The 17,899-nt window shown below is 35.8% G+C and overlaps 8 protein-coding genes across 8 annotated transcripts; 3 read left to right on the top strand and 5 right to left on the bottom strand. All coding sequences in view use genetic code 12, as the record gives it.

Annotated features, from left to right (window-relative positions):
* Nucleotides 1-552: 552 nt before the first annotated feature.
* Nucleotides 553-2,163, bottom strand: DASC09_026310 (uncharacterized protein; the record flags this gene model as incomplete). Its single annotated transcript, XM_064996234.1, has 1 exon — nt 553-2,163. The coding sequence occupies one exon, from the start codon at nt 2,161-2,163 to the stop codon at nt 553-555; it is 1,611 nt and encodes a 536-aa protein (XP_064852306.1).
* A 771-nt stretch (nt 2,164-2,934) lies between these two features.
* On the top strand, nt 2,935-4,017 carry DASC09_026300 (uncharacterized protein; the record flags this gene model as incomplete). Its single annotated transcript, XM_064996233.1, has 1 exon — nt 2,935-4,017. One exon carries the CDS (start codon nt 2,935-2,937, stop codon nt 4,015-4,017), a length of 1,083 nt encoding a protein of 360 aa, XP_064852305.1.
* Nucleotides 4,018-4,255: 238 nt separating this feature from the next.
* On the bottom strand, nt 4,256-5,860 carry DASC09_026290 (uncharacterized protein; the record flags this gene model as incomplete). The annotated part of the gene is made up of 1 exon (XM_064996232.1): nt 4,256-5,860. One exon carries the CDS (start codon nt 5,858-5,860, stop codon nt 4,256-4,258), a length of 1,605 nt encoding a protein of 534 aa, XP_064852304.1.
* A 984-nt stretch (nt 5,861-6,844) lies between these two features.
* Nucleotides 6,845-8,350, top strand: DASC09_026280 (FAD-dependent oxidoreductase; the record flags this gene model as incomplete). Its single annotated transcript, XM_064996231.1, has 1 exon — nt 6,845-8,350. One exon carries the CDS (start codon nt 6,845-6,847, stop codon nt 8,348-8,350), a length of 1,506 nt encoding a protein of 501 aa, XP_064852303.1.
* A 958-nt stretch (nt 8,351-9,308) lies between these two features.
* DASC09_026270 (uncharacterized protein) lies at nt 9,309-9,639 on the bottom strand (the record flags this gene model as incomplete). The annotated part of the gene is made up of 2 exons (XM_064996230.1): nt 9,309-9,377; nt 9,520-9,639. 2 exons carry the CDS (start codon nt 9,637-9,639, stop codon nt 9,309-9,311), a joined length of 189 nt encoding a protein of 62 aa, XP_064852302.1.
* Nucleotides 9,640-11,149: 1,510 nt separating this feature from the next.
* DASC09_026260 (uncharacterized protein) lies at nt 11,150-12,985 on the bottom strand (the record flags this gene model as incomplete). Its single annotated transcript, XM_064996229.1, has 1 exon — nt 11,150-12,985. One exon carries the CDS (start codon nt 12,983-12,985, stop codon nt 11,150-11,152), a length of 1,836 nt encoding a protein of 611 aa, XP_064852301.1.
* Nucleotides 12,986-13,277: 292 nt separating this feature from the next.
* Nucleotides 13,278-13,706, bottom strand: RPC19 (DNA-directed RNA polymerase core subunit RPC19; the record flags this gene model as incomplete). Its single annotated transcript, XM_064996228.1, has 1 exon — nt 13,278-13,706. One exon carries the CDS (start codon nt 13,704-13,706, stop codon nt 13,278-13,280), a length of 429 nt encoding a protein of 142 aa, XP_064852300.1.
* Nucleotides 13,707-14,583: 877 nt separating this feature from the next.
* DASC09_026240 (uncharacterized protein) lies at nt 14,584-16,755 on the top strand (the record flags this gene model as incomplete). The annotated part of the gene is made up of 1 exon (XM_064996227.1): nt 14,584-16,755. The coding sequence occupies one exon, from the start codon at nt 14,584-14,586 to the stop codon at nt 16,753-16,755; it is 2,172 nt and encodes a 723-aa protein (XP_064852299.1).
* Between the last annotated feature and the right edge of the window lie 1,144 nt (nt 16,756-17,899).

The raw sequence follows: 17,899 nt of genomic DNA, 5'->3' as shown, positions 1-17,899 counted from the left end.
TTTTTTTTTATTAGCATGGGAAAGTTATAAATAACCCTTGCTCAAATATTATATGATGTGTGTGTGCTGTATAATGTTATAGCGTAATGGTATTTTGTTGGATTTTAAGCTAATATTACACTGCCAGAGGATTCGGTATGATTTATTGTTGTATTCATCATCCCGTATAAATTTCTGGCATCATCCATCACACCATCTTGCTGTCAAATTAACAGTATTGATGTTTATGACAAAATTATTTTTATTGAAGTGCAGAATTTTATCATTTATTGTTAAAACCAAAGTACCTCCAGCGAGATACACAATAATTGTTTAAATTAAACAAAATATGAAAATATTTAGCAGTAATAAAATTAGAATAGACAGTATCATTGATATTTAAAGAAAGTTGTCATCATATATGTGATGCAACTATGTATTTTTATCATGTTGAGCAAAATTATTAAGATCTACGACTTATAATTCTGGTAAAACAATAGAGGGAGGGGATCCTTAAGAAAAGTTGGACTTTGGGATAGAAAAAAAAATGAAATAAAAAGGAAGATTTGTTGCCTATAACGGATAAATAAAACTTTTGTTTTCGAGATCAGTAAGGTCTAAGTTAGCAATGTTGACTTTATCAATAATTTCATGACCATTCCCGTCGGTTTTGACAACAGCACCAAGAGACTCTTTACCTTTAGCTTCAATAGTGGCCAATCTCTTCTTGTTTCTACTCTTCAAAGTGAAGTGAATGATCCAAGCAATAACAGGTGTACCGATCCAGGCCAATACAATTTGAATAACCCAAGCAGCATAGTAGCGGTTGACACCATCTTTGTCATTTCCCTGATTACCTTTCCACAATTGAGGAGAGATAATATTGGCAATACCGTAGGCAATCATGAACATAAACTGACGGAAAAATCTCTTAGTGTTACCAGAACAAGAAGAAGTGGCCCAACCAAGACCAACAATGTAAGCGATACCGTACGTGTTGGCAGCCAAGACAAGACAGGCCAAAAGCCCCATCTTGTTTCCCCATGGAATAGTAATCATAGCAATACCACCGGCAACAGATGGAATACAACCTAATGTAGTTATAAGGGCACTACTGTTTGGCCTAAAGTAGATAAAAGCAGCACCAGCGAGATGGAAAACAGAAGAAAACCCACCACCAGCAACGGAAACCAATGTGGAGCCCAAGTTAGTAACACCAAGACTGACGTATAACAAGTTTTGTTGATAATTCAAGTTATTAGCCAACATGAGAAAAAATGAGAAAAAGGTGAACAACCAGGAAATCGGATCCTTGATACACTCAATAATTTGTTCTTTCTTGACGACATGTTGCACAATTGATGCCTTAGATTCCCCTTGGATCTTTTTGATCAAGAAGTATTTCTGTTTATTACTCAAGAATTTAGCACCAACTGGGTCAGATGGATAAAAGAGAGCAACCCAAATTGCGACAAAGAAAGTGGAACCACCGGTGATGATCATAAAGATTTTCCAAGGAGCAATTGTATTTTTGGCCCAAAGGACACCATAGGCAATGAAACCAGCAATAATAACTGGACTACCAACACAAGAAACCCAGAAAACAGGTTGTAAAGTAGCTCTCTGTTTAGGAGTGAAAAATTGGAGCATGGTGACTTCCAATGCTGGGACAACAGTACTTTCAATTAAACCGAGGATGAATCTAAGAACAATAAGACCTCCGAAATTATAAGCACCACAATGACAAAAAACAATGATGGACCAAGAAAAGATGATGTAAGTCATATATTTGGCCATATTGGATTTTTGTAAGACAAAGTTCAATAATTGACCGATAGTGTAACCGGTGTAGAAAATAGAATTCAAATCATCATATTGTGCGGAATTAATATTGGTGGATTCAAAAAGCCCCAAAATCGAAGAGTAAGATAGAGTGGCCTTATCAACGAAAAGAATGGTGTTTATCACGAAGATTAATGGGAAAAGCCATAAATAAAGATTCTTGCTCAACTCTTTTTCGTCGGCAGCAGTAAACTCAACATCTTTGAATTCTTGTTCATGATCTTCAAGGAACTGCAAAGAAGAATCAGCATCTTTTTCAGTAATTCTAATTTCTTTGCTTGAAATATCCAGCTCTGAATCAACGTTGATGAGGATTTCACTCACAATTTTTTCCTCGGACATCTGAAAATAATTTATTTTGTTGCAGTTTAGACTGGACTCTGATGAGTTGAGGATGTAATAAACGAGCAATAACCAATTGAATTTCTATGGAAAACCCAGAGCCAATTAAGGATATTTAAATGGATTTAATCCATCTGCATAATCGTAGCCAATCCTGATTGTGAAGGTGGTTCTAATACGATATGAAACAATAGAGTGGAACACACAACGCGGTATAGCCGTTAGCCACACATGAACCACACTTTTCAACCACCGAAGAATGTGTGTGTATTTACTTTACTTTTAGGATGAAAATTGACGCACAATAAACCCTGAAGTTTGCCAAAAAAAACAGCCTAGAATATCAAAGAGTAAGAGTACATCTTATCAGAAACAGAAACTCCCTCAAATAATCGCCCCTTAAAATAAACCCACCAGTGAATGTAAACTCTTCTGCCGGTAGCTAGTACGAAATGTCGGAGTCGACCACACCCGAACATTATTATGATGCCAGATTGCTATTGAAACATCTTAATAATTTATGAGCAAATCTCTCACTGATTACCTTTTTGAGAAATGCAGAAACTGTGGTTCAACGGAAATTCTACCTTAAAAATTAATAAGCCATGCCTCCTCTCACACCAAGTATTTCCTTATAACTCTGCGAAATCACACAATAATTGCTTAAAGGCTTACCTTAGTCTTTCTTCATCCCCTGAAAACCATTTTATCATTGCCAACTCCTTTCTTTTCATCTTTATTGAATTTTTATACCTTTACTGTCGCCACATAATGATTGAAATCACTAGAGCTCCACTACCAGATGCGCACATTGTTAATGGTAAAGAATTTCCAGCTCTTTACAATTTCAAGGAAAGCGGAAAAGACTTGGATATCTTCTTGAGATTTTTGGCTGATAAAGCAAAGACTGGGTTTTTTGCAAAAGCGTTAGCTGATCACGGAGCTATCGTTCTTAGGGATTCAGGGTTTATTGATCCTGAATCGCTCAGTAAAATTGTTGAAACCATCAGTGTCAACAGCAATAATAAATTTTTTTTTCAGGCAGGATCTACAGCCCAAAGAAGTGATATTGCTAAATATATCACCAGTGCTAACGAAGGGGATCCTAGCATCAACATCCACCAGCATAACGAATTTTCAAGGTTTGACACTTTCCCAAGGAACTTATTCTTTATCTGTCAAGACATTGATGACTCCACCATCGGTGGGGAAACTCCATTGGTTCACGGTTACGAGTTCTTTGAAACATTGAATAAGATATACCCGCAATACGTTAAAGACTTGGCGGAGAAAAAGCTCTACTTCAAGCAAGTTTGGAAATACCGGTCAGATAACAATACCAGTTGGGAGAATAAATACTGCTTTGGACAAGACATTAACCCTGAAGATGATATTGCCACTAAAAAGGAGAAAGCTGAAAAGCAAGCTTCTGAGAGAATCACCAAAGATTGGGAATGGGACGACGACAACAATCTTGTAGTTCACCAGCACACTGTTCCAATCAGATACTTTTCCTCAAAGTACAGAGAAGATAATGCCAAATATCCTGTGTTTTTCAACTCTCTAGCTACTTATTACTATACACAAAAGCATGGAAAATTTTCATCTACCATTCAATACGATAACAAAGAAGACATCCCCACTGAATTCTTGGAGGCTATCTTGGAAAATAGCATCAAATTGGAATATAATCACAAATGGAAAAAAGGAGATATTGCTATTGTCGATAACTACCAAGTAAGCCACGGAAGACTTGGGTGGTCCAATGGCTCTCGCAAGGTTGTTGTCAGCATGTGGGATGACGTGGAAAAGCTTGATTATCCAGCATGGGTGCCCGGTGAGCACTCTAAGTAGATAACTATATAATTAATGTCAGAGCACCATCATACAATCCAATAATATTTACAGTCAGGCTCATTAAAAAAAATTATTTTAAATTAGTAGAAATTAATATTGCAATGAACTTGTAAATTGAAAGATATAATCTATTCGTTAGAACAAAGAAACAAATTTAAGAGAAACTTAACTTTATGAGTAAGATATAAATAAGAAGAAAATATTTATGGTGGGATTCTGGTCACCCATTTATTGCTCATAGTGGATAAATAAATCGCTTATTTTCAAGATCAGTTAGGTCTAAGTTAGCAATGCTGACTTTATCAATAATTTCATTACCACTCTTATCAGTTTTGACGACAGCACCAAGAGCATCTTTACCTTCAGCTTCAATGGCAGCCAGCCGTTTATTATTTCTGCTTTTCAAAATGGAGTGAATTACCCAAGTGATGATCGGGGTCCCAACCCAAGCCAATACAATCTGCACGGTCCACGCAGCATAATAACGTTTTTCTCCATCCTTGTCATGCCCTTGATTACCTTTCCATAATTGAGGAGATATAATATTGGCAATACCGTAGGCAATCATGAACATAAAGTGGCGGAAAAACCGCTTGGTGTTTCCGGAGCACGACGATGTGGCCCATCCGAGACCAACAATATAAGCCGTTCCATAGAAGTTACTTGCTAAAAGAAGACTTGCTAGAAGACCTAATTTATGTCTCCAAGGAATAGTAATCATTGCAATTCCCCCGGCCATACTTGGAAGACAAGACAAAGTAGTGACCAACGCACTACTATTGGGCTTATAATAAATTAGGATCGCGAATACAATATGGAGAGCCGACGAGAACGCACCAGAGGCAACGTTAACCAAAGTCGAGCCCAATCTACTGACCCCAAGACCAACGAACAATAGGTTTTGCTGGTATCCCAAGTTGTTGGCCATCATAAGAAAAAAAGAGAAAAGGGTAAATAACCAAGATATTGGATCTTTGAGACACTCAATAAGTTGCTCTTTCTTGATGACATGCTGGACGATGGAAGCCTTGGTCTCACCTTGAATTTTTTTTATCAAAAAGTATTTCTGTTTGTTAGTTAAAAAGTTAGCACTCGCTGGGTCAGATGGGTAGATGTAGGCCACCCAGGCAGTGACTATAAGGGTTAATCCACCAAGAATAATCATAAGAATTTTCCAAGGCGGTATCGAGTGTTTAGCCCAAAGAACACCATAAGAGATGAACCCACCGATAATAACAGAATTACCACTTGAGCACCAGAAAATCGGCTGTAAAGTAGCTCTTTGATTAGGAGTGAAAAATTGGAGCATGGTGACTTCCAATGCCGGGACAACAGTACTTTCGATTAAACCGAGGATGAATCTAAGAACAATAAGACCTCCGAAATTATAAGCACCGCAATGACAGAACACAACGACGGACCAAGAAAAAATTATGTAAGTCATGAATTTGGCCATGTCTGTTTTCTGTAACACAAAATTCAATAACTGACCAACAGTGTAACCAGCGTAGAAAATAGAGTTCAAATCATCGTACTGGGCAGCATTGATATTGGTAGATTCAAAGAGCCCCAAAATAGAAGCGTACGACAATGTCGCCTTATCAATAAAGCAGACGGTGCTGACAGTTAAAAGCAAAGGGAAGAGCCATAAGTAAAGACGTTTGTTTAACTCTCTTTCTTCGGCCTCACTAAATTCTTGGTTTTCGAATTCATTCTTGTACTTCTCAAGAAACTGTAATGATGGATCAGCGTACTCTTCCGTGATTTTGATATCTTCACTAAAGGAATATACTTCCGAACCAATGACGGTACTTTCATACAAGTCCTTTTCCTTAGACATCCTTTGAAGTAGACTATTGCTTTGATCGATTGGATATTTTTGGAAGCATCTGAAATGGCTGGAAGTCCGACTATTTTAAAGCAATTTGCCGCAAACAAAATTTTTGAAAAGGGACGATCTCTTAGTGCCACTAATTTTTTTTTTCTCACCCTAATTTATGTCCATACAATCATAAGCAGATAATTCATGATGCACAACGAAGAGGAATAATTAAATCAGTGACACTGTACTAAATATGTGTAAAGCGACCATATTCTGAGATTCATGAAAAAGTTTTGGAAGCAATCATTACCAATGTGAATAATCTAATAGTTGGTTCTCACTGCACTAAGAGTTTTGAAGGCTCACAATATATCCTATAGTAATCATATGCCCACCCCGAGCGCCAATTATTCAGCCAGTTCTGATGCAAGAAAGTGTCAGACAGTGGATTCCGCGTGTGTGAATATCTGCGCTCTTGAAAAAAACACAGTGGGATTGCAAATATTGCGACCAGATGTCGAATCGCACATTGCAGATGGTAAAGAGTACCAGCTCTTTATAGCTTCGAGGATAGCGAGAGCGACTTTCTTAATATTTGAGATCACTGGCTAATACAATAGAGGCTGAATAATTTGCAAAAACTTTAGTCGACCATGGGTCATACTTTCTTAGAGATCCAGGATTCCCGGTGCCCTTACATGCAGGCCCTCAAAAGCCATTATTGATCTCCATGAACATTGAAATCTCACAGTTTCAAAAAAGAAACTGATTGTGTGATTTTGTGTATTTGTGTGTGATTTTGTGTGTTTGTGTGTGATTTTTTTTCTTTCTGTTTTTTTTTTTTCAATTAAATCTTTGTGTAACAGATATACTGCCAATCATATAAATGTGGACTGTAGCAGCTCTATGATGTACTTTAAGAATTTTTTAAACCATTTCTGAATAAAAAATAGAAATTCACATTATTTTTTTCCAAATTTATCTGCTCTTTTTCATCTAGATATGTCTTCTTCTGTGAATAAGGACAAAAAAATCGCGATTATTGGGTCTGGTGTCTTCGGTCTCTCATCTGCTTATCACTTAGCTAAAAAAGGGTACAACCACATCACCGTTTATGACAGAGGTGACTATGATAATAATCAGTTTAGCCCCTTGAGAGGTGCCAATGGCGCGTCAACCGATATCTCCAAACTTGTGAGATTCTCGTACCTCGATAAGGTCCATTACCAAAATCTTGCCCTTGAAGCCCTTGGAGTATTCAATGAATGGAATAAAGAATTGGTCGAAGCAAAAGCCACCGACCCTAGCTTTCCAGAAGCTTTAAAAGACATTGATTCGATCTATACTAATAACGGCTACTTAAGGCTCGATGATATCGATAACGGTGAGGAGAAGGACAATCTTAACAGTTTTGCCAAAATTGGGCTTCGTGATTTCTCATACGATTTAAATAATGAAAAAGATACCTGGAGAGCCAAACTCACAGGCTGGTCTGATAAATTGGACCCATTGGATATCGCTAGCAAAATTGATAACCTATACGGTGTGTTGGATACTATTTCCGGTGTGGCATTGGCCGATAAAAGCTTGGTGTGGATCAAGTACTTGTCCAAAAAATTGTCGAACGGAACCATAAAGTTCTTGTATGGGCCAGAAGTTGGTGAAGTTATTGAATTAATAAACAAGAATGGCGAAGTAGTTACCTCCGCTGTAGAAACATTCGGTGAGCATATTACCTCTGTCAAGACTAAGGATGGTACACTTCACGAAGCAGATTACGTGGTGATCGCTGCTGGTGGATGGACTCCAAATTTCATCCCAGAAGAGATCTTACCAAGAATTGAATCGGTCGGTTCTACTTATATCCTACTAAAAATCTCCGACAAGTTAATCCCAAAATACAAAAATATCCCCCAAATCAACTGGAGATTACAATACGCTAAGGAAGCTCCAGAACGTGGCGGGGTTTACATTTTTCCATCCACTGATGATGGGATCTTAAAAATAGGCGCTGATGATCATTATTGGAGATACTTTAGTTGTAATAATGGCTACAGTGTTCCAAAAACTGAGATTTCTTCATTACCTAAAAAATCTCTTTTGGTTTATCAAAATTTTATCCGGGAATTTTTACCGGACGTTGCTAATGATGAAGACTCTTATGCTGTTGGTTTTAAAGTGTGCTTTACAGCTAGAGGCCAGCGTAATGAGCTTATCGTTGATTACGCTCCAAAGAAGTTATTTGATAACTTGATATTTGCTTCGGGCGGAGGGTTTCATAGTTACAAATTTTTACCGGTTATTGGTAAATTTGTGGAAGGATTGATCAGTGGCGAAACTTACGAATACGCTGAATTGTTAAAATTCGATGCCATAGATGCTGATAGATACACTTACAAAGAAGTCAAAGACCCGTATGATCCTCGGGCTTTGAACAATACAGAGCTCTCTACATTTAAAAAAGATACCAGCCCAGTTCCTATAAAGGAATTCCTATTCCTTCAATAACAAAGATATACGCAGATATAGATAAAAATAAAAACTAAATATCTTCCATCACTGTAAGTTTTTGCAACTTTTTCATTGAAGCTTCTGGTTGTTACATGTTTCTCAAAGTCGAATTTGAAGCAAAAATATCCATAGAAACTATCATTTGTGTGCTGATTATTTTATTGTGGGTGAGTGTTTCTCCGAAAGATTTAAAACAGGAAAGGGGGGCCGAGCGTCCGATTAATTCCCCCTGAGGCGATTTCATAAATTATTCGCAAACTTGAAACATCATGGCAAAATGCTTGACTTGGAAAATCATTCTCAAAGAGATCATGTTTAAAAATAATTTAAAGTGTAGGGTTTATGATATAGCATATTGTATTTAATATATGCATATAGGCCACCTCAAAAGTTGGGTCGTAACCTCCATCGAAGATTTTCTCAGCTCCTTACACAGCCTGGATTCCAATGAGAAAGATATGGCGAGATATGAAGATAAGATGTCAAAGTTAGAGGATAATTAGTGGTAATTACCACAAAAAAAAAAAAAGAAATAGGCATACGTATGTATATCCGTGCCTTCAGAAGAGAAAAGGATTGCATGACGCCGAACCATAGAGTAGTTTATTCCTACGAATGATAAGGAGACCAGATTTCCAAGTTTAATCAGTATCACTTGATTGCTAAACACCTTGCAATTTGAGTTTTGGAGACTCAAGTTAGAGAAGTCCCTCAGGTATATAATAATAATCGCAAAACTTACCAATAATTGCGAGAAGATATATAGTAGCCAAAGCAGCAGTTCAACGATTGGTCAGGCAAAAAATAATAAATTAAAAAAAAAAAAAAGATTCAAAGTCAAACCAGTAGATGTTTTTCACTCATTGACTTCCGCTTGACAATTTTTTGAGGAGAAAACAGGAATATTTTCAGTTATTGTAGATGATACGTACGATATATCTTGCGATTAATAATCTTATACAACGCAGATCTTGTAAACGACCCCCCGATCAAAGACATTATAAGATCTTTTGTAATTAGGAAGCTAAAAATTAAGATTTTTGATTCCTCGATCGAATGATTCAGGAGCATTTGACGGAGCAATGGGGGTGGTGACTGAGATCGTGACACGTACGTACAAACCAAATATTACTATTGTTTCCACCGATAGGGGAATTGGAACTTACGATGGATGAAACAAATCTATTTTTCAAAAATGGGTTAATTTTGTCGATTTCTATGGTATATCTTCTAAGAAATGGTAAAATAATAGCAAAGGAGAAATAAAGTTTTTGTCCAGTGGCCATGCTAATTAATTAATTAGTATTGTCATGATTATCATGCCATCTTCAACTTTAAAATTCCACGCCTGAGCGACATGTGTGAGCTTGACATGTTAACACAGGTACCAATCATATTTAAATATATCGTATGATTATGTTGAAGCCATATACGAATTGTTATGTTTTTTTTCAATATTCCCCTAATTCTCATGGTTAGATAGCGCAGAATCCTTCATCATTTATTTTGTTGACTTCTTCTTTAATCTCTCTCTTTCTCCTTCCGTTTTCCTCGGATGATAGAATCCTAACCGCAAGAATTAAATTAGATACCTCGAAACAATAGCAAGCAAGATAAATTACATTGTAGCTTTAGCGAGGCATGGGTTGCTGTTGCTTCCACAATAATATATATAACCCTTACAATGCCATGTGATAGCATTAATAGTGAAATACTAATCCTTTTAACTATCATCTTCACATATTCCTTTAAAATGAAACCGTTTGATACACCCCAACCAAACACTACAAGGGTGTGCGAAACCGGATTGAGATATGTGAAATGTCAAACGTATGATATACCACCAGTTAAAATAAACCCGAGGAAAATAGCCTTCATATTATGCACGTAAATCGTTCTAAACCTCAAATAAATACTACCCGGTAGATCTTTCTAAGAGTAGCTGTTTTATGTCTTAACGAGACGTTTTATGGCAAACCCATAGATAATGTGCCGTGTTACAAGAAAATACCCCATTGGAAAATAATCAGGTCATTTATCAATAGGTCGAATCCTTATTGTTAGATCGTACAGCAACTTAGTTCAAAAAAAAAAAGGTGAAACAAATCGTCGATCTATACATTTAATCTACCGGTAACAAAATTGAGCTGTAATACTACAACCTCATAGACGAGTCTCACAATACTAGATATATTGAGTTTTGGGTGCCGTCCGAGTCAGCTTTTACAGACACAAAGAAACCTTCCTCTCCACGGAAACCCATACAATAAACTTGAATGGGGTTTTCTTCTTTTTTTTTTTTTTTTCATTTCATTCTTCAATAATTGGAATATGAGGTTTTTTTTTTTCTTCTTTTCTTGTTCGAAAAAAGAGACATTCAACGGAAAATTGGTTTCACACTTGAATAATCGCACTAATTTGACAGGTGACGGGCCTGCCTTTCATAATTATCGAGATCTCAACTACAGAAAAAGAAAAGGTGCAACGCAAAGTTTTGCGTGGCTGTCTCAAAACGGCAGTTGTCAGCATCGAATTTTTCACGTGATAGAACACGTGACTTTGATTACATCACCCTGTCACGTCCATATATGGAAGTCGATATACTACTGAACAACGTTGTCCGATAGTTTTGAGATTCCACGGTTGATTTACAACTTATCAAGTGAGGATGCACGAGGAATTGATACAAATGTCAAGGTAGCAACTAAAAGTCCTTCAATATAGCTTTATGTAGTGTATAATTGTTCAAAGTCTTTTTGTATGTAGTCTATCAAGATAATATCAGATTCACACAGGCTATCCATTAAACCCTGTGAAGCCAGATAATAAAAAGAACTTGAAATATTCGTACTTGTGGATATCATTGGCCCATTCCCAAGTGCTGGTCAACCTTCCATCAACACAAGACCCAGCGGAGAAGAAATCATTTGCTCCACTACCATTGAATGCTTTCTTAAAGAAATGAGAACAAATGAGTTTCAACAAATCGTCAACCGATCCAAATTCCTCGCTAATCAAATTCATCAAGAATTCATCTTTTGGAAAGTCAGCTTCAATTTGTGATAAGCAAGTGTCGATTGGGTTCAAAATCTTTGGAACTTGTAAGTATTTGTCAAGGAAAAATAGGGCATTAGGAACTGTCGAGTCACCTAAGTGAATATAAGAAGAACCTATCCAGTATCCCGATTTCTTTTTCACCAATTCGACAATGTTGAACATCTGACGATATAATGTGGGACAAGATTTCACACGATTCAATCCTTGACCGGTTTCTGTTAATTTATAAACATTGGAATTGTTCAACAAGTCATCATCGGCCAAAGACCACAAATGAATCATTTCTTTCATAATGACAGACCATAATTTGAGTGACTGTAGCACATATTCGTATTGCTTATCATGATCATGGGTCAAACGAGCACCATCTCTCCCAACCCTAATATTAAGAGAGTAATTTGCATGCGATTTTTTATCTCTGAAAAACTCCAATCTTTTAATCATTCTATTGACAGAAGATCTATTGGAATTGATATAAGCATTGAAATCCCCGACAGAATACAAAACTTGTTTGATTTCTTCTTTGGAAAACCCTTTAGCAGACGAATACTTCTTTGCAAGTTTTTCAATCGACAATTCCTTGATTTTGATTTCTCTATTAATTTGGGACCGTGGCTTGCCTTTAGAAATAATTTCTGCCGTGGCATTGAGTATCAAATCGTCATCAAAAATCCCAAGAGCTTTGCCATCATCTTCTGGTCTGGATTTCAAATAACTATCTAATGTTTTAATTGGTTTATACAAATCGAATTCCATATGCGACTCGATTTCTGGCAATCGAGAGTCCATAATCATATAAATCAATTTTCCAAAATTATCGAATCTATTCGGATTGATAATCTTGTATCTTCTACCAATTTCAAAGACATTCTGGAACCATTTTTCATTGTCTTTAAAATTTTTATTGACAATCAATTCCGATCCAATCTTCATGTTTTTAGATACCACAAGTCCTAAAAGGATGGAACAAATTTCTTTAAGTTGAGTGATGATTCTTTTTGACTTGGATGTGTACGAGAAAATATCAATCTTGTTGGTGTAATCACAGACATTCAATGCAGAATCCAATAATTTGAATAATTGACGCTCTTCGGCAGTCAATCTTAATGGAATGTACTGTGATTGCTTTTTGATCTCTTTTAAAATCATTTGATTAATATTTTGCTCTGAGCCGTTATTTTTATTTTTGATGGCCAATAATTTATCCAAATCTTCAGTGGTGTATTCGTTTTCTTCTTTTTCTTCATCCATCACCACTGGTTGATTCAATGTTTCATCCTTGATGTCTTGGTCAATGTTGATCAAAGAGTTTTCAATTTTTTCTGACACATGCTGCTTTCGTTTCCCTGAATTATGGATTACTTTATAACAAACATCACAAAGATTGTCATCGCAATTAATACAGTGCAAAGAGCTTGGCATGTCAGTACATTCGACACAAAATTTTTCAGAATCTTCCTCGCCAACGTTATTATTATCATCGTCAATTTTGTTGTTCAATTGCGAATCATCGATATCAGCAATTTCGACATCATCTTTTTCGAGGATATCATTAAGAGTCGGCTTATCGCTCATAATTCTCGAGTTTATTGGCTAGATATATTTTTCTTTGATTGAATAATTTCTCTATCTTTTTCTCTTTTGGTGTGTGTGGGTATGAATTTAAATTTCAATGGGGTTACGAAGCCTTGACAGGAAGGTTACAATAAAACATTATAAACTACATCGATAATCACAATAAGAACAATAAACAATAGCAATTATGGCTAAGATGAAACGTTTTTATGAAGGTAGGTTCTAATAATACAATATATGAGGGGAGAAAGAGTGGGGGGGGGGGATATGGAAATGATTGAACAATAGCAATTCATGAAATAACGGTCTTGTAATTGTTCAGGGCGACCGATTGAGAGAATTTTTCTTCGACAACAGTACACAAACTGGCCAAATCATCCAAACCCTTATGAAGGGCTTCAACGGCAGTGATGTTACCGTAGGTTTGGATTCTGAGGTGGAGTTTTGGCTCGGAAGGATGAGGAATCGAATACCCACAGAATTCCACTTCTGGGTTCTTCATGATCATCAGCTTCAATGCGTTACCCAAGGTATGATCTTCTTCTATTATTTGGAAAGAGGCGGCTGTACCATCTTCCGAAGCTCCTGGCAAGATCTTGATTTTTTCAACGTCTTGGTCATCTTCCTCTTCTTCTTCGACAGCTACCTCTTCATCTTGTGCTGGATTATTGCTGTCGATATCCATTTTTTCGTGAGATTTTTCTTGGTTGTCTGCTGACATTGTGATATTATTATTATTATTATTGTTAGCCGCAGTAGTAATATTGGTATTTCTACTACAACTCTGATTCGAAGGGAAAACATCAAAAAAAAAAAAAAATTCTCATCACAGAAAAAAAAAAAAAAAAAAAAAGAAGAAGAAGCGATTACCCTGCAAACACATCTGGTAATCAATTACATAATCGATGAACAGACAACCCGAAAAAAAAAAAGACTTGGGAAAATAAGGTTTGGTACTGCGACACAAGCACACATTGCAGGTGCATAAGAGACAGGCAGACCGGCAGCCTGTTGACGCATAACATCGTCCCACCCCCCAAAGAATGTCTGCCCGTTGACAAAGAAAATTCCTAACGGCAATTAGTTTTTGCATCGCCAATCATCAAAAATCAGAAAAAGAAAAAAAAACATGCGGCGACTCTCTTCTCAATCATACGACTTTGATCGACGCTAAAAAAAAAATGTCCTAAAACACCGGCCCATATATTACAAAACAATTTATATCACACATAAATATAAATATATATGTATATCTATTGGCCGCCCATCTATCAGATATCGTTAATTAATAATTCAGTTTGCCGTTTCGTTTTAGTGATATTCGATTTAAATACCCACGTTATCCGTCAGACATCCCAATTAATCTCTCAGAGTATTTTCTATCGGTCCTCCATCTCCCATTAATTTACTCATCCACCCACAATACCCAAAAATATCTACAGAGTAACAGCCAGGAGACCAAGGAATAAAAAAAAAACAAAACAAAAAAAAAACACTCCACATTTTTTTTAATACTCCTCCCTGTCTATATATTCTACCTATCCCCCTATTATTAGTAATTGGTTTAATATTTCTGAATCAATATAATTAGTTATAAAATGCCTGGGGAATTTTCAGCAACTTTCTCAAAACTAGAAAGGGTCATTGGCGCTTTACCTTCACTGCTTCCAGAGTCAATAAGTGACCATCCTAATGAAGTCTCAACATTCCAGAATTTATTGGAGATTCATCATTCTTGTTTGAAATTGATCCATGTTCTTTATAAATTCATTGATTACTACTTATTAGTCTTCCCTAATAATAGCACCAAGCAAGCAGATTTACAGCATTTAAAATTAAAGTTTTTATTTCCATTGGTCAAGATATTCCTAAATACCAATGACTTTATCAATTCCAATCTTCAACAGCAATCACTCAATGACAATGCACTCATAAAATTCCATAAATTGTCGATGAAAAACTTATCGCAAATAACACAATTCTTGGTATTGGTGATGTTCGATTTTAACAAGTTGATCAAAGAAAATTTGCAAGTATCTTCGATTCTTTTGAAAGATAAAGTTGTGGATGATCAAGTTTATAAGATCATTGATTATATTATTCTCGACGTCAGAAGAATCAACATTTTGATATCAGCAACAAGCCCTGGCTCAGCTATGCCAAAGTTAACTAAATTGTTTTTGGAAGAAAACAGTTATTATAATCTCAATGGCCATATCAACAAATTTCAAGAAGGCTTTCTCAAATTGAAGCCAATCAAAGGATACTTGATTGAGAAGTTTACTTTCCATAACAACGATTACAATATTTTTTTGAAAAATGCCAGTGATCAGCAAACTAACGGAAATAACTATTTGATCCAAGTGTTTAAAGAAGCTAATAAAAATGACTTGGAAATTGTTGCTGCTGATTTGCAATGTTACATCAGAGATCCAAAGAATTTTAATATCACCGAATTCCATGATTTTTATAAAATCAAATCCCCAATGGATTACGCATACTCCACCAACGAAATGGGGAGTGGAGAAAATCATAAATCATTGCCTATTAACAACAGCCATGTATTGGTTCCCGTGGTATCTTCAATAAACCTATTTGTTAGTTTGATCATCAATTTAATCCAAATCGTTGATTCATACATCATTTTAAATGATGACCTTTGTTTGGCCAATCTTGAGGCAAAATCGTCAAGCGATGGCAAGTACTATCTGAATAATTTTTCGAGAATCAATACATCATTTAAAAAGTTCATCAAAGTTGCCAATGACACAGTTAATGGAACTATGGAAAAGGATCTCTTATTTGATTCTTTGCGTAATTGCTTGGGAAATTTCTTGCAACTTAATGATTTGGTGAATTCTTTCAACACCACCATCATTAGAAGAATTATCGAAGACTTTAGTGCCGTTGGTCAGTATAATGCTGACAGAGTGGTTGACGTTCGGGTATTGAATTACTTCTTGTGTTGTGGGATCATTGACAGTTTCGCTATCCAAAACGACGCTATCTCTTGTGTTTTATTCGAACAAGCTGACCCCGTTAGATCTTCTACTACCGCCCCTTCGCCAACTTCTGCTGAAGGATCGAAAAATAATAGTACTGTGCCCCCTAACACTATCTATCATAAATTGGAGAGACTCATCAAAGATAATTATTCAGAGGAGATGAGCTTACTTGATTTCTTGATCAATTCATTCAAGCTTGAACGTAACTTGAACTACTTGGCGGTTGGTATCGTTCTCAGAGGTAGCGATTGTCCCCAATCTTCCAACAATAACATTGTCAATGATGATTTGAAAGTCGATTTCATGGATTATTTGCACAACATGATGGAATACGGTGATGGCAACGATGAGGCGGCTGTCAATGAATTAGCCTTTGCTAACGTGTTTGGTAATGATTATTCTCAAAAATTACTTACAAACGATTTATCGCCATTCAACCTCAATGACTTGCAACAATTTGAATCTCATGTGTTTGATTCTCAATTCACTTTGAATTTGATGAATAAAATTCAAAGATACGCCTTTCAGGATCCTAATTCTGTCGCAAAATTCAAGAATTTCGCCTTTGATGAATCGGATTACTTGATGATCAGATCTATCGCTGAACAAATGTTTGACGAAAAGAATTTGATTTCTTTCAGAAATTTGGAATTGGAAACTCCAAAAAAAAAAAAACAAAGATTGGCTGCCGCCATCTCTAATAATAACCACAACGGCCACAATAATAACAACAACAATAATAATAACATAGAATTCATCGCTTGAATTGACTTTGCTGCGATTACTATTTTCAATTTTTTTTATTTTTTATTTTTTTTTATCTGCTTTTCTTTCTGCCAATTGTACACTTGTTTAAGGGGGATTAATTTTAATTATTTGGTTTTCTTCTTTTTATCCTTTTATTTTTGCTTCTTTATTTGCTCTACCTCTTGTGCTATACTAGTATATTATATCTTTACCGCATTTTAGTTTTTCAAAAATCGTTTTAACAGTTAAATATAGATCAATCTTAAAATATATGATTAAAAATAAACATATATTTGTATTAAATCTTATAATCTATATATTATACCTATTAGTATTGTCATATATTTGCAACTGTTAGGAATGATGGTGGATAAAGATGGTACTAGTTTATGGCCCTTTTTGCTCTTACTTTCTTTTATCGATTACTGAATTATAATATTAGGTATCGTAATATTAACACAATTTACCGTCCCCCCCCCCCCCATTAAAGGACTCGAAACCAATCCAGATTATTTACTGCCTATAGATCTCCATGTAGCCTTTTTTTTTTCTTCTTTTTTTTTTTTGATTGGCAATGATGGGTAGGTAAGTATCAACACAAAAATTCACACAGAAAGTATGGGAACACAAAGGAAAAAATCAGTTTATAAATTATAGTACAAGTGAAAAAAAAAAATGAAGCAAAAGCAAGGCAAACTAATAGGATGAAACTCAAAGAAGAAGACATAGTGAAGAAATGAGGAAGATAATAGTAAGAAATATAGGCAACAACAGCAACAAAAGAGAGTTTCAACAAGAGTATCATGAGAAAGAAGGACGAAAAGAGTAAACTAAGGGTTAAAAAAAAAAAAGGAAGATTGACTCATTCGAAATAATTTCAATATCATAAATAACCAATAAATGTCATTTTCGGGATGCAACCAACCACTGAGCAAAAAATTAAATAATAAATAAATAACCGCAATCTCCTAACGCCCTCCAGATGTAGACACTTCGGACCTTTTAACAAATAAATAAGTGAAATCCTTAAAATCAAGACGCTTTCCTTGGGGTAAACAATGATGAATAATATAGCCAAATTTGAGGTAGAGCAAATAAGAAAAAACAACAACGTCCTGGACCACATGGGTCAAGCTGATCCTTCTTCTTCCTCTCTTGATAA

Source organism: Saccharomycopsis crataegensis (genome assembly GCF_037102585.1).
Source record: "Saccharomycopsis crataegensis DNA, jcf7180000000077, whole genome shotgun sequence".
Classification (NCBI taxonomy): Eukaryota; Fungi; Ascomycota; class Saccharomycetes; order Ascoideales; family Saccharomycopsidaceae; genus Saccharomycopsis; species Saccharomycopsis crataegensis.
Note: the sequence above shows the minus strand (reverse complement) of the source record. Positions and strands in the feature narration are given on the sequence as shown.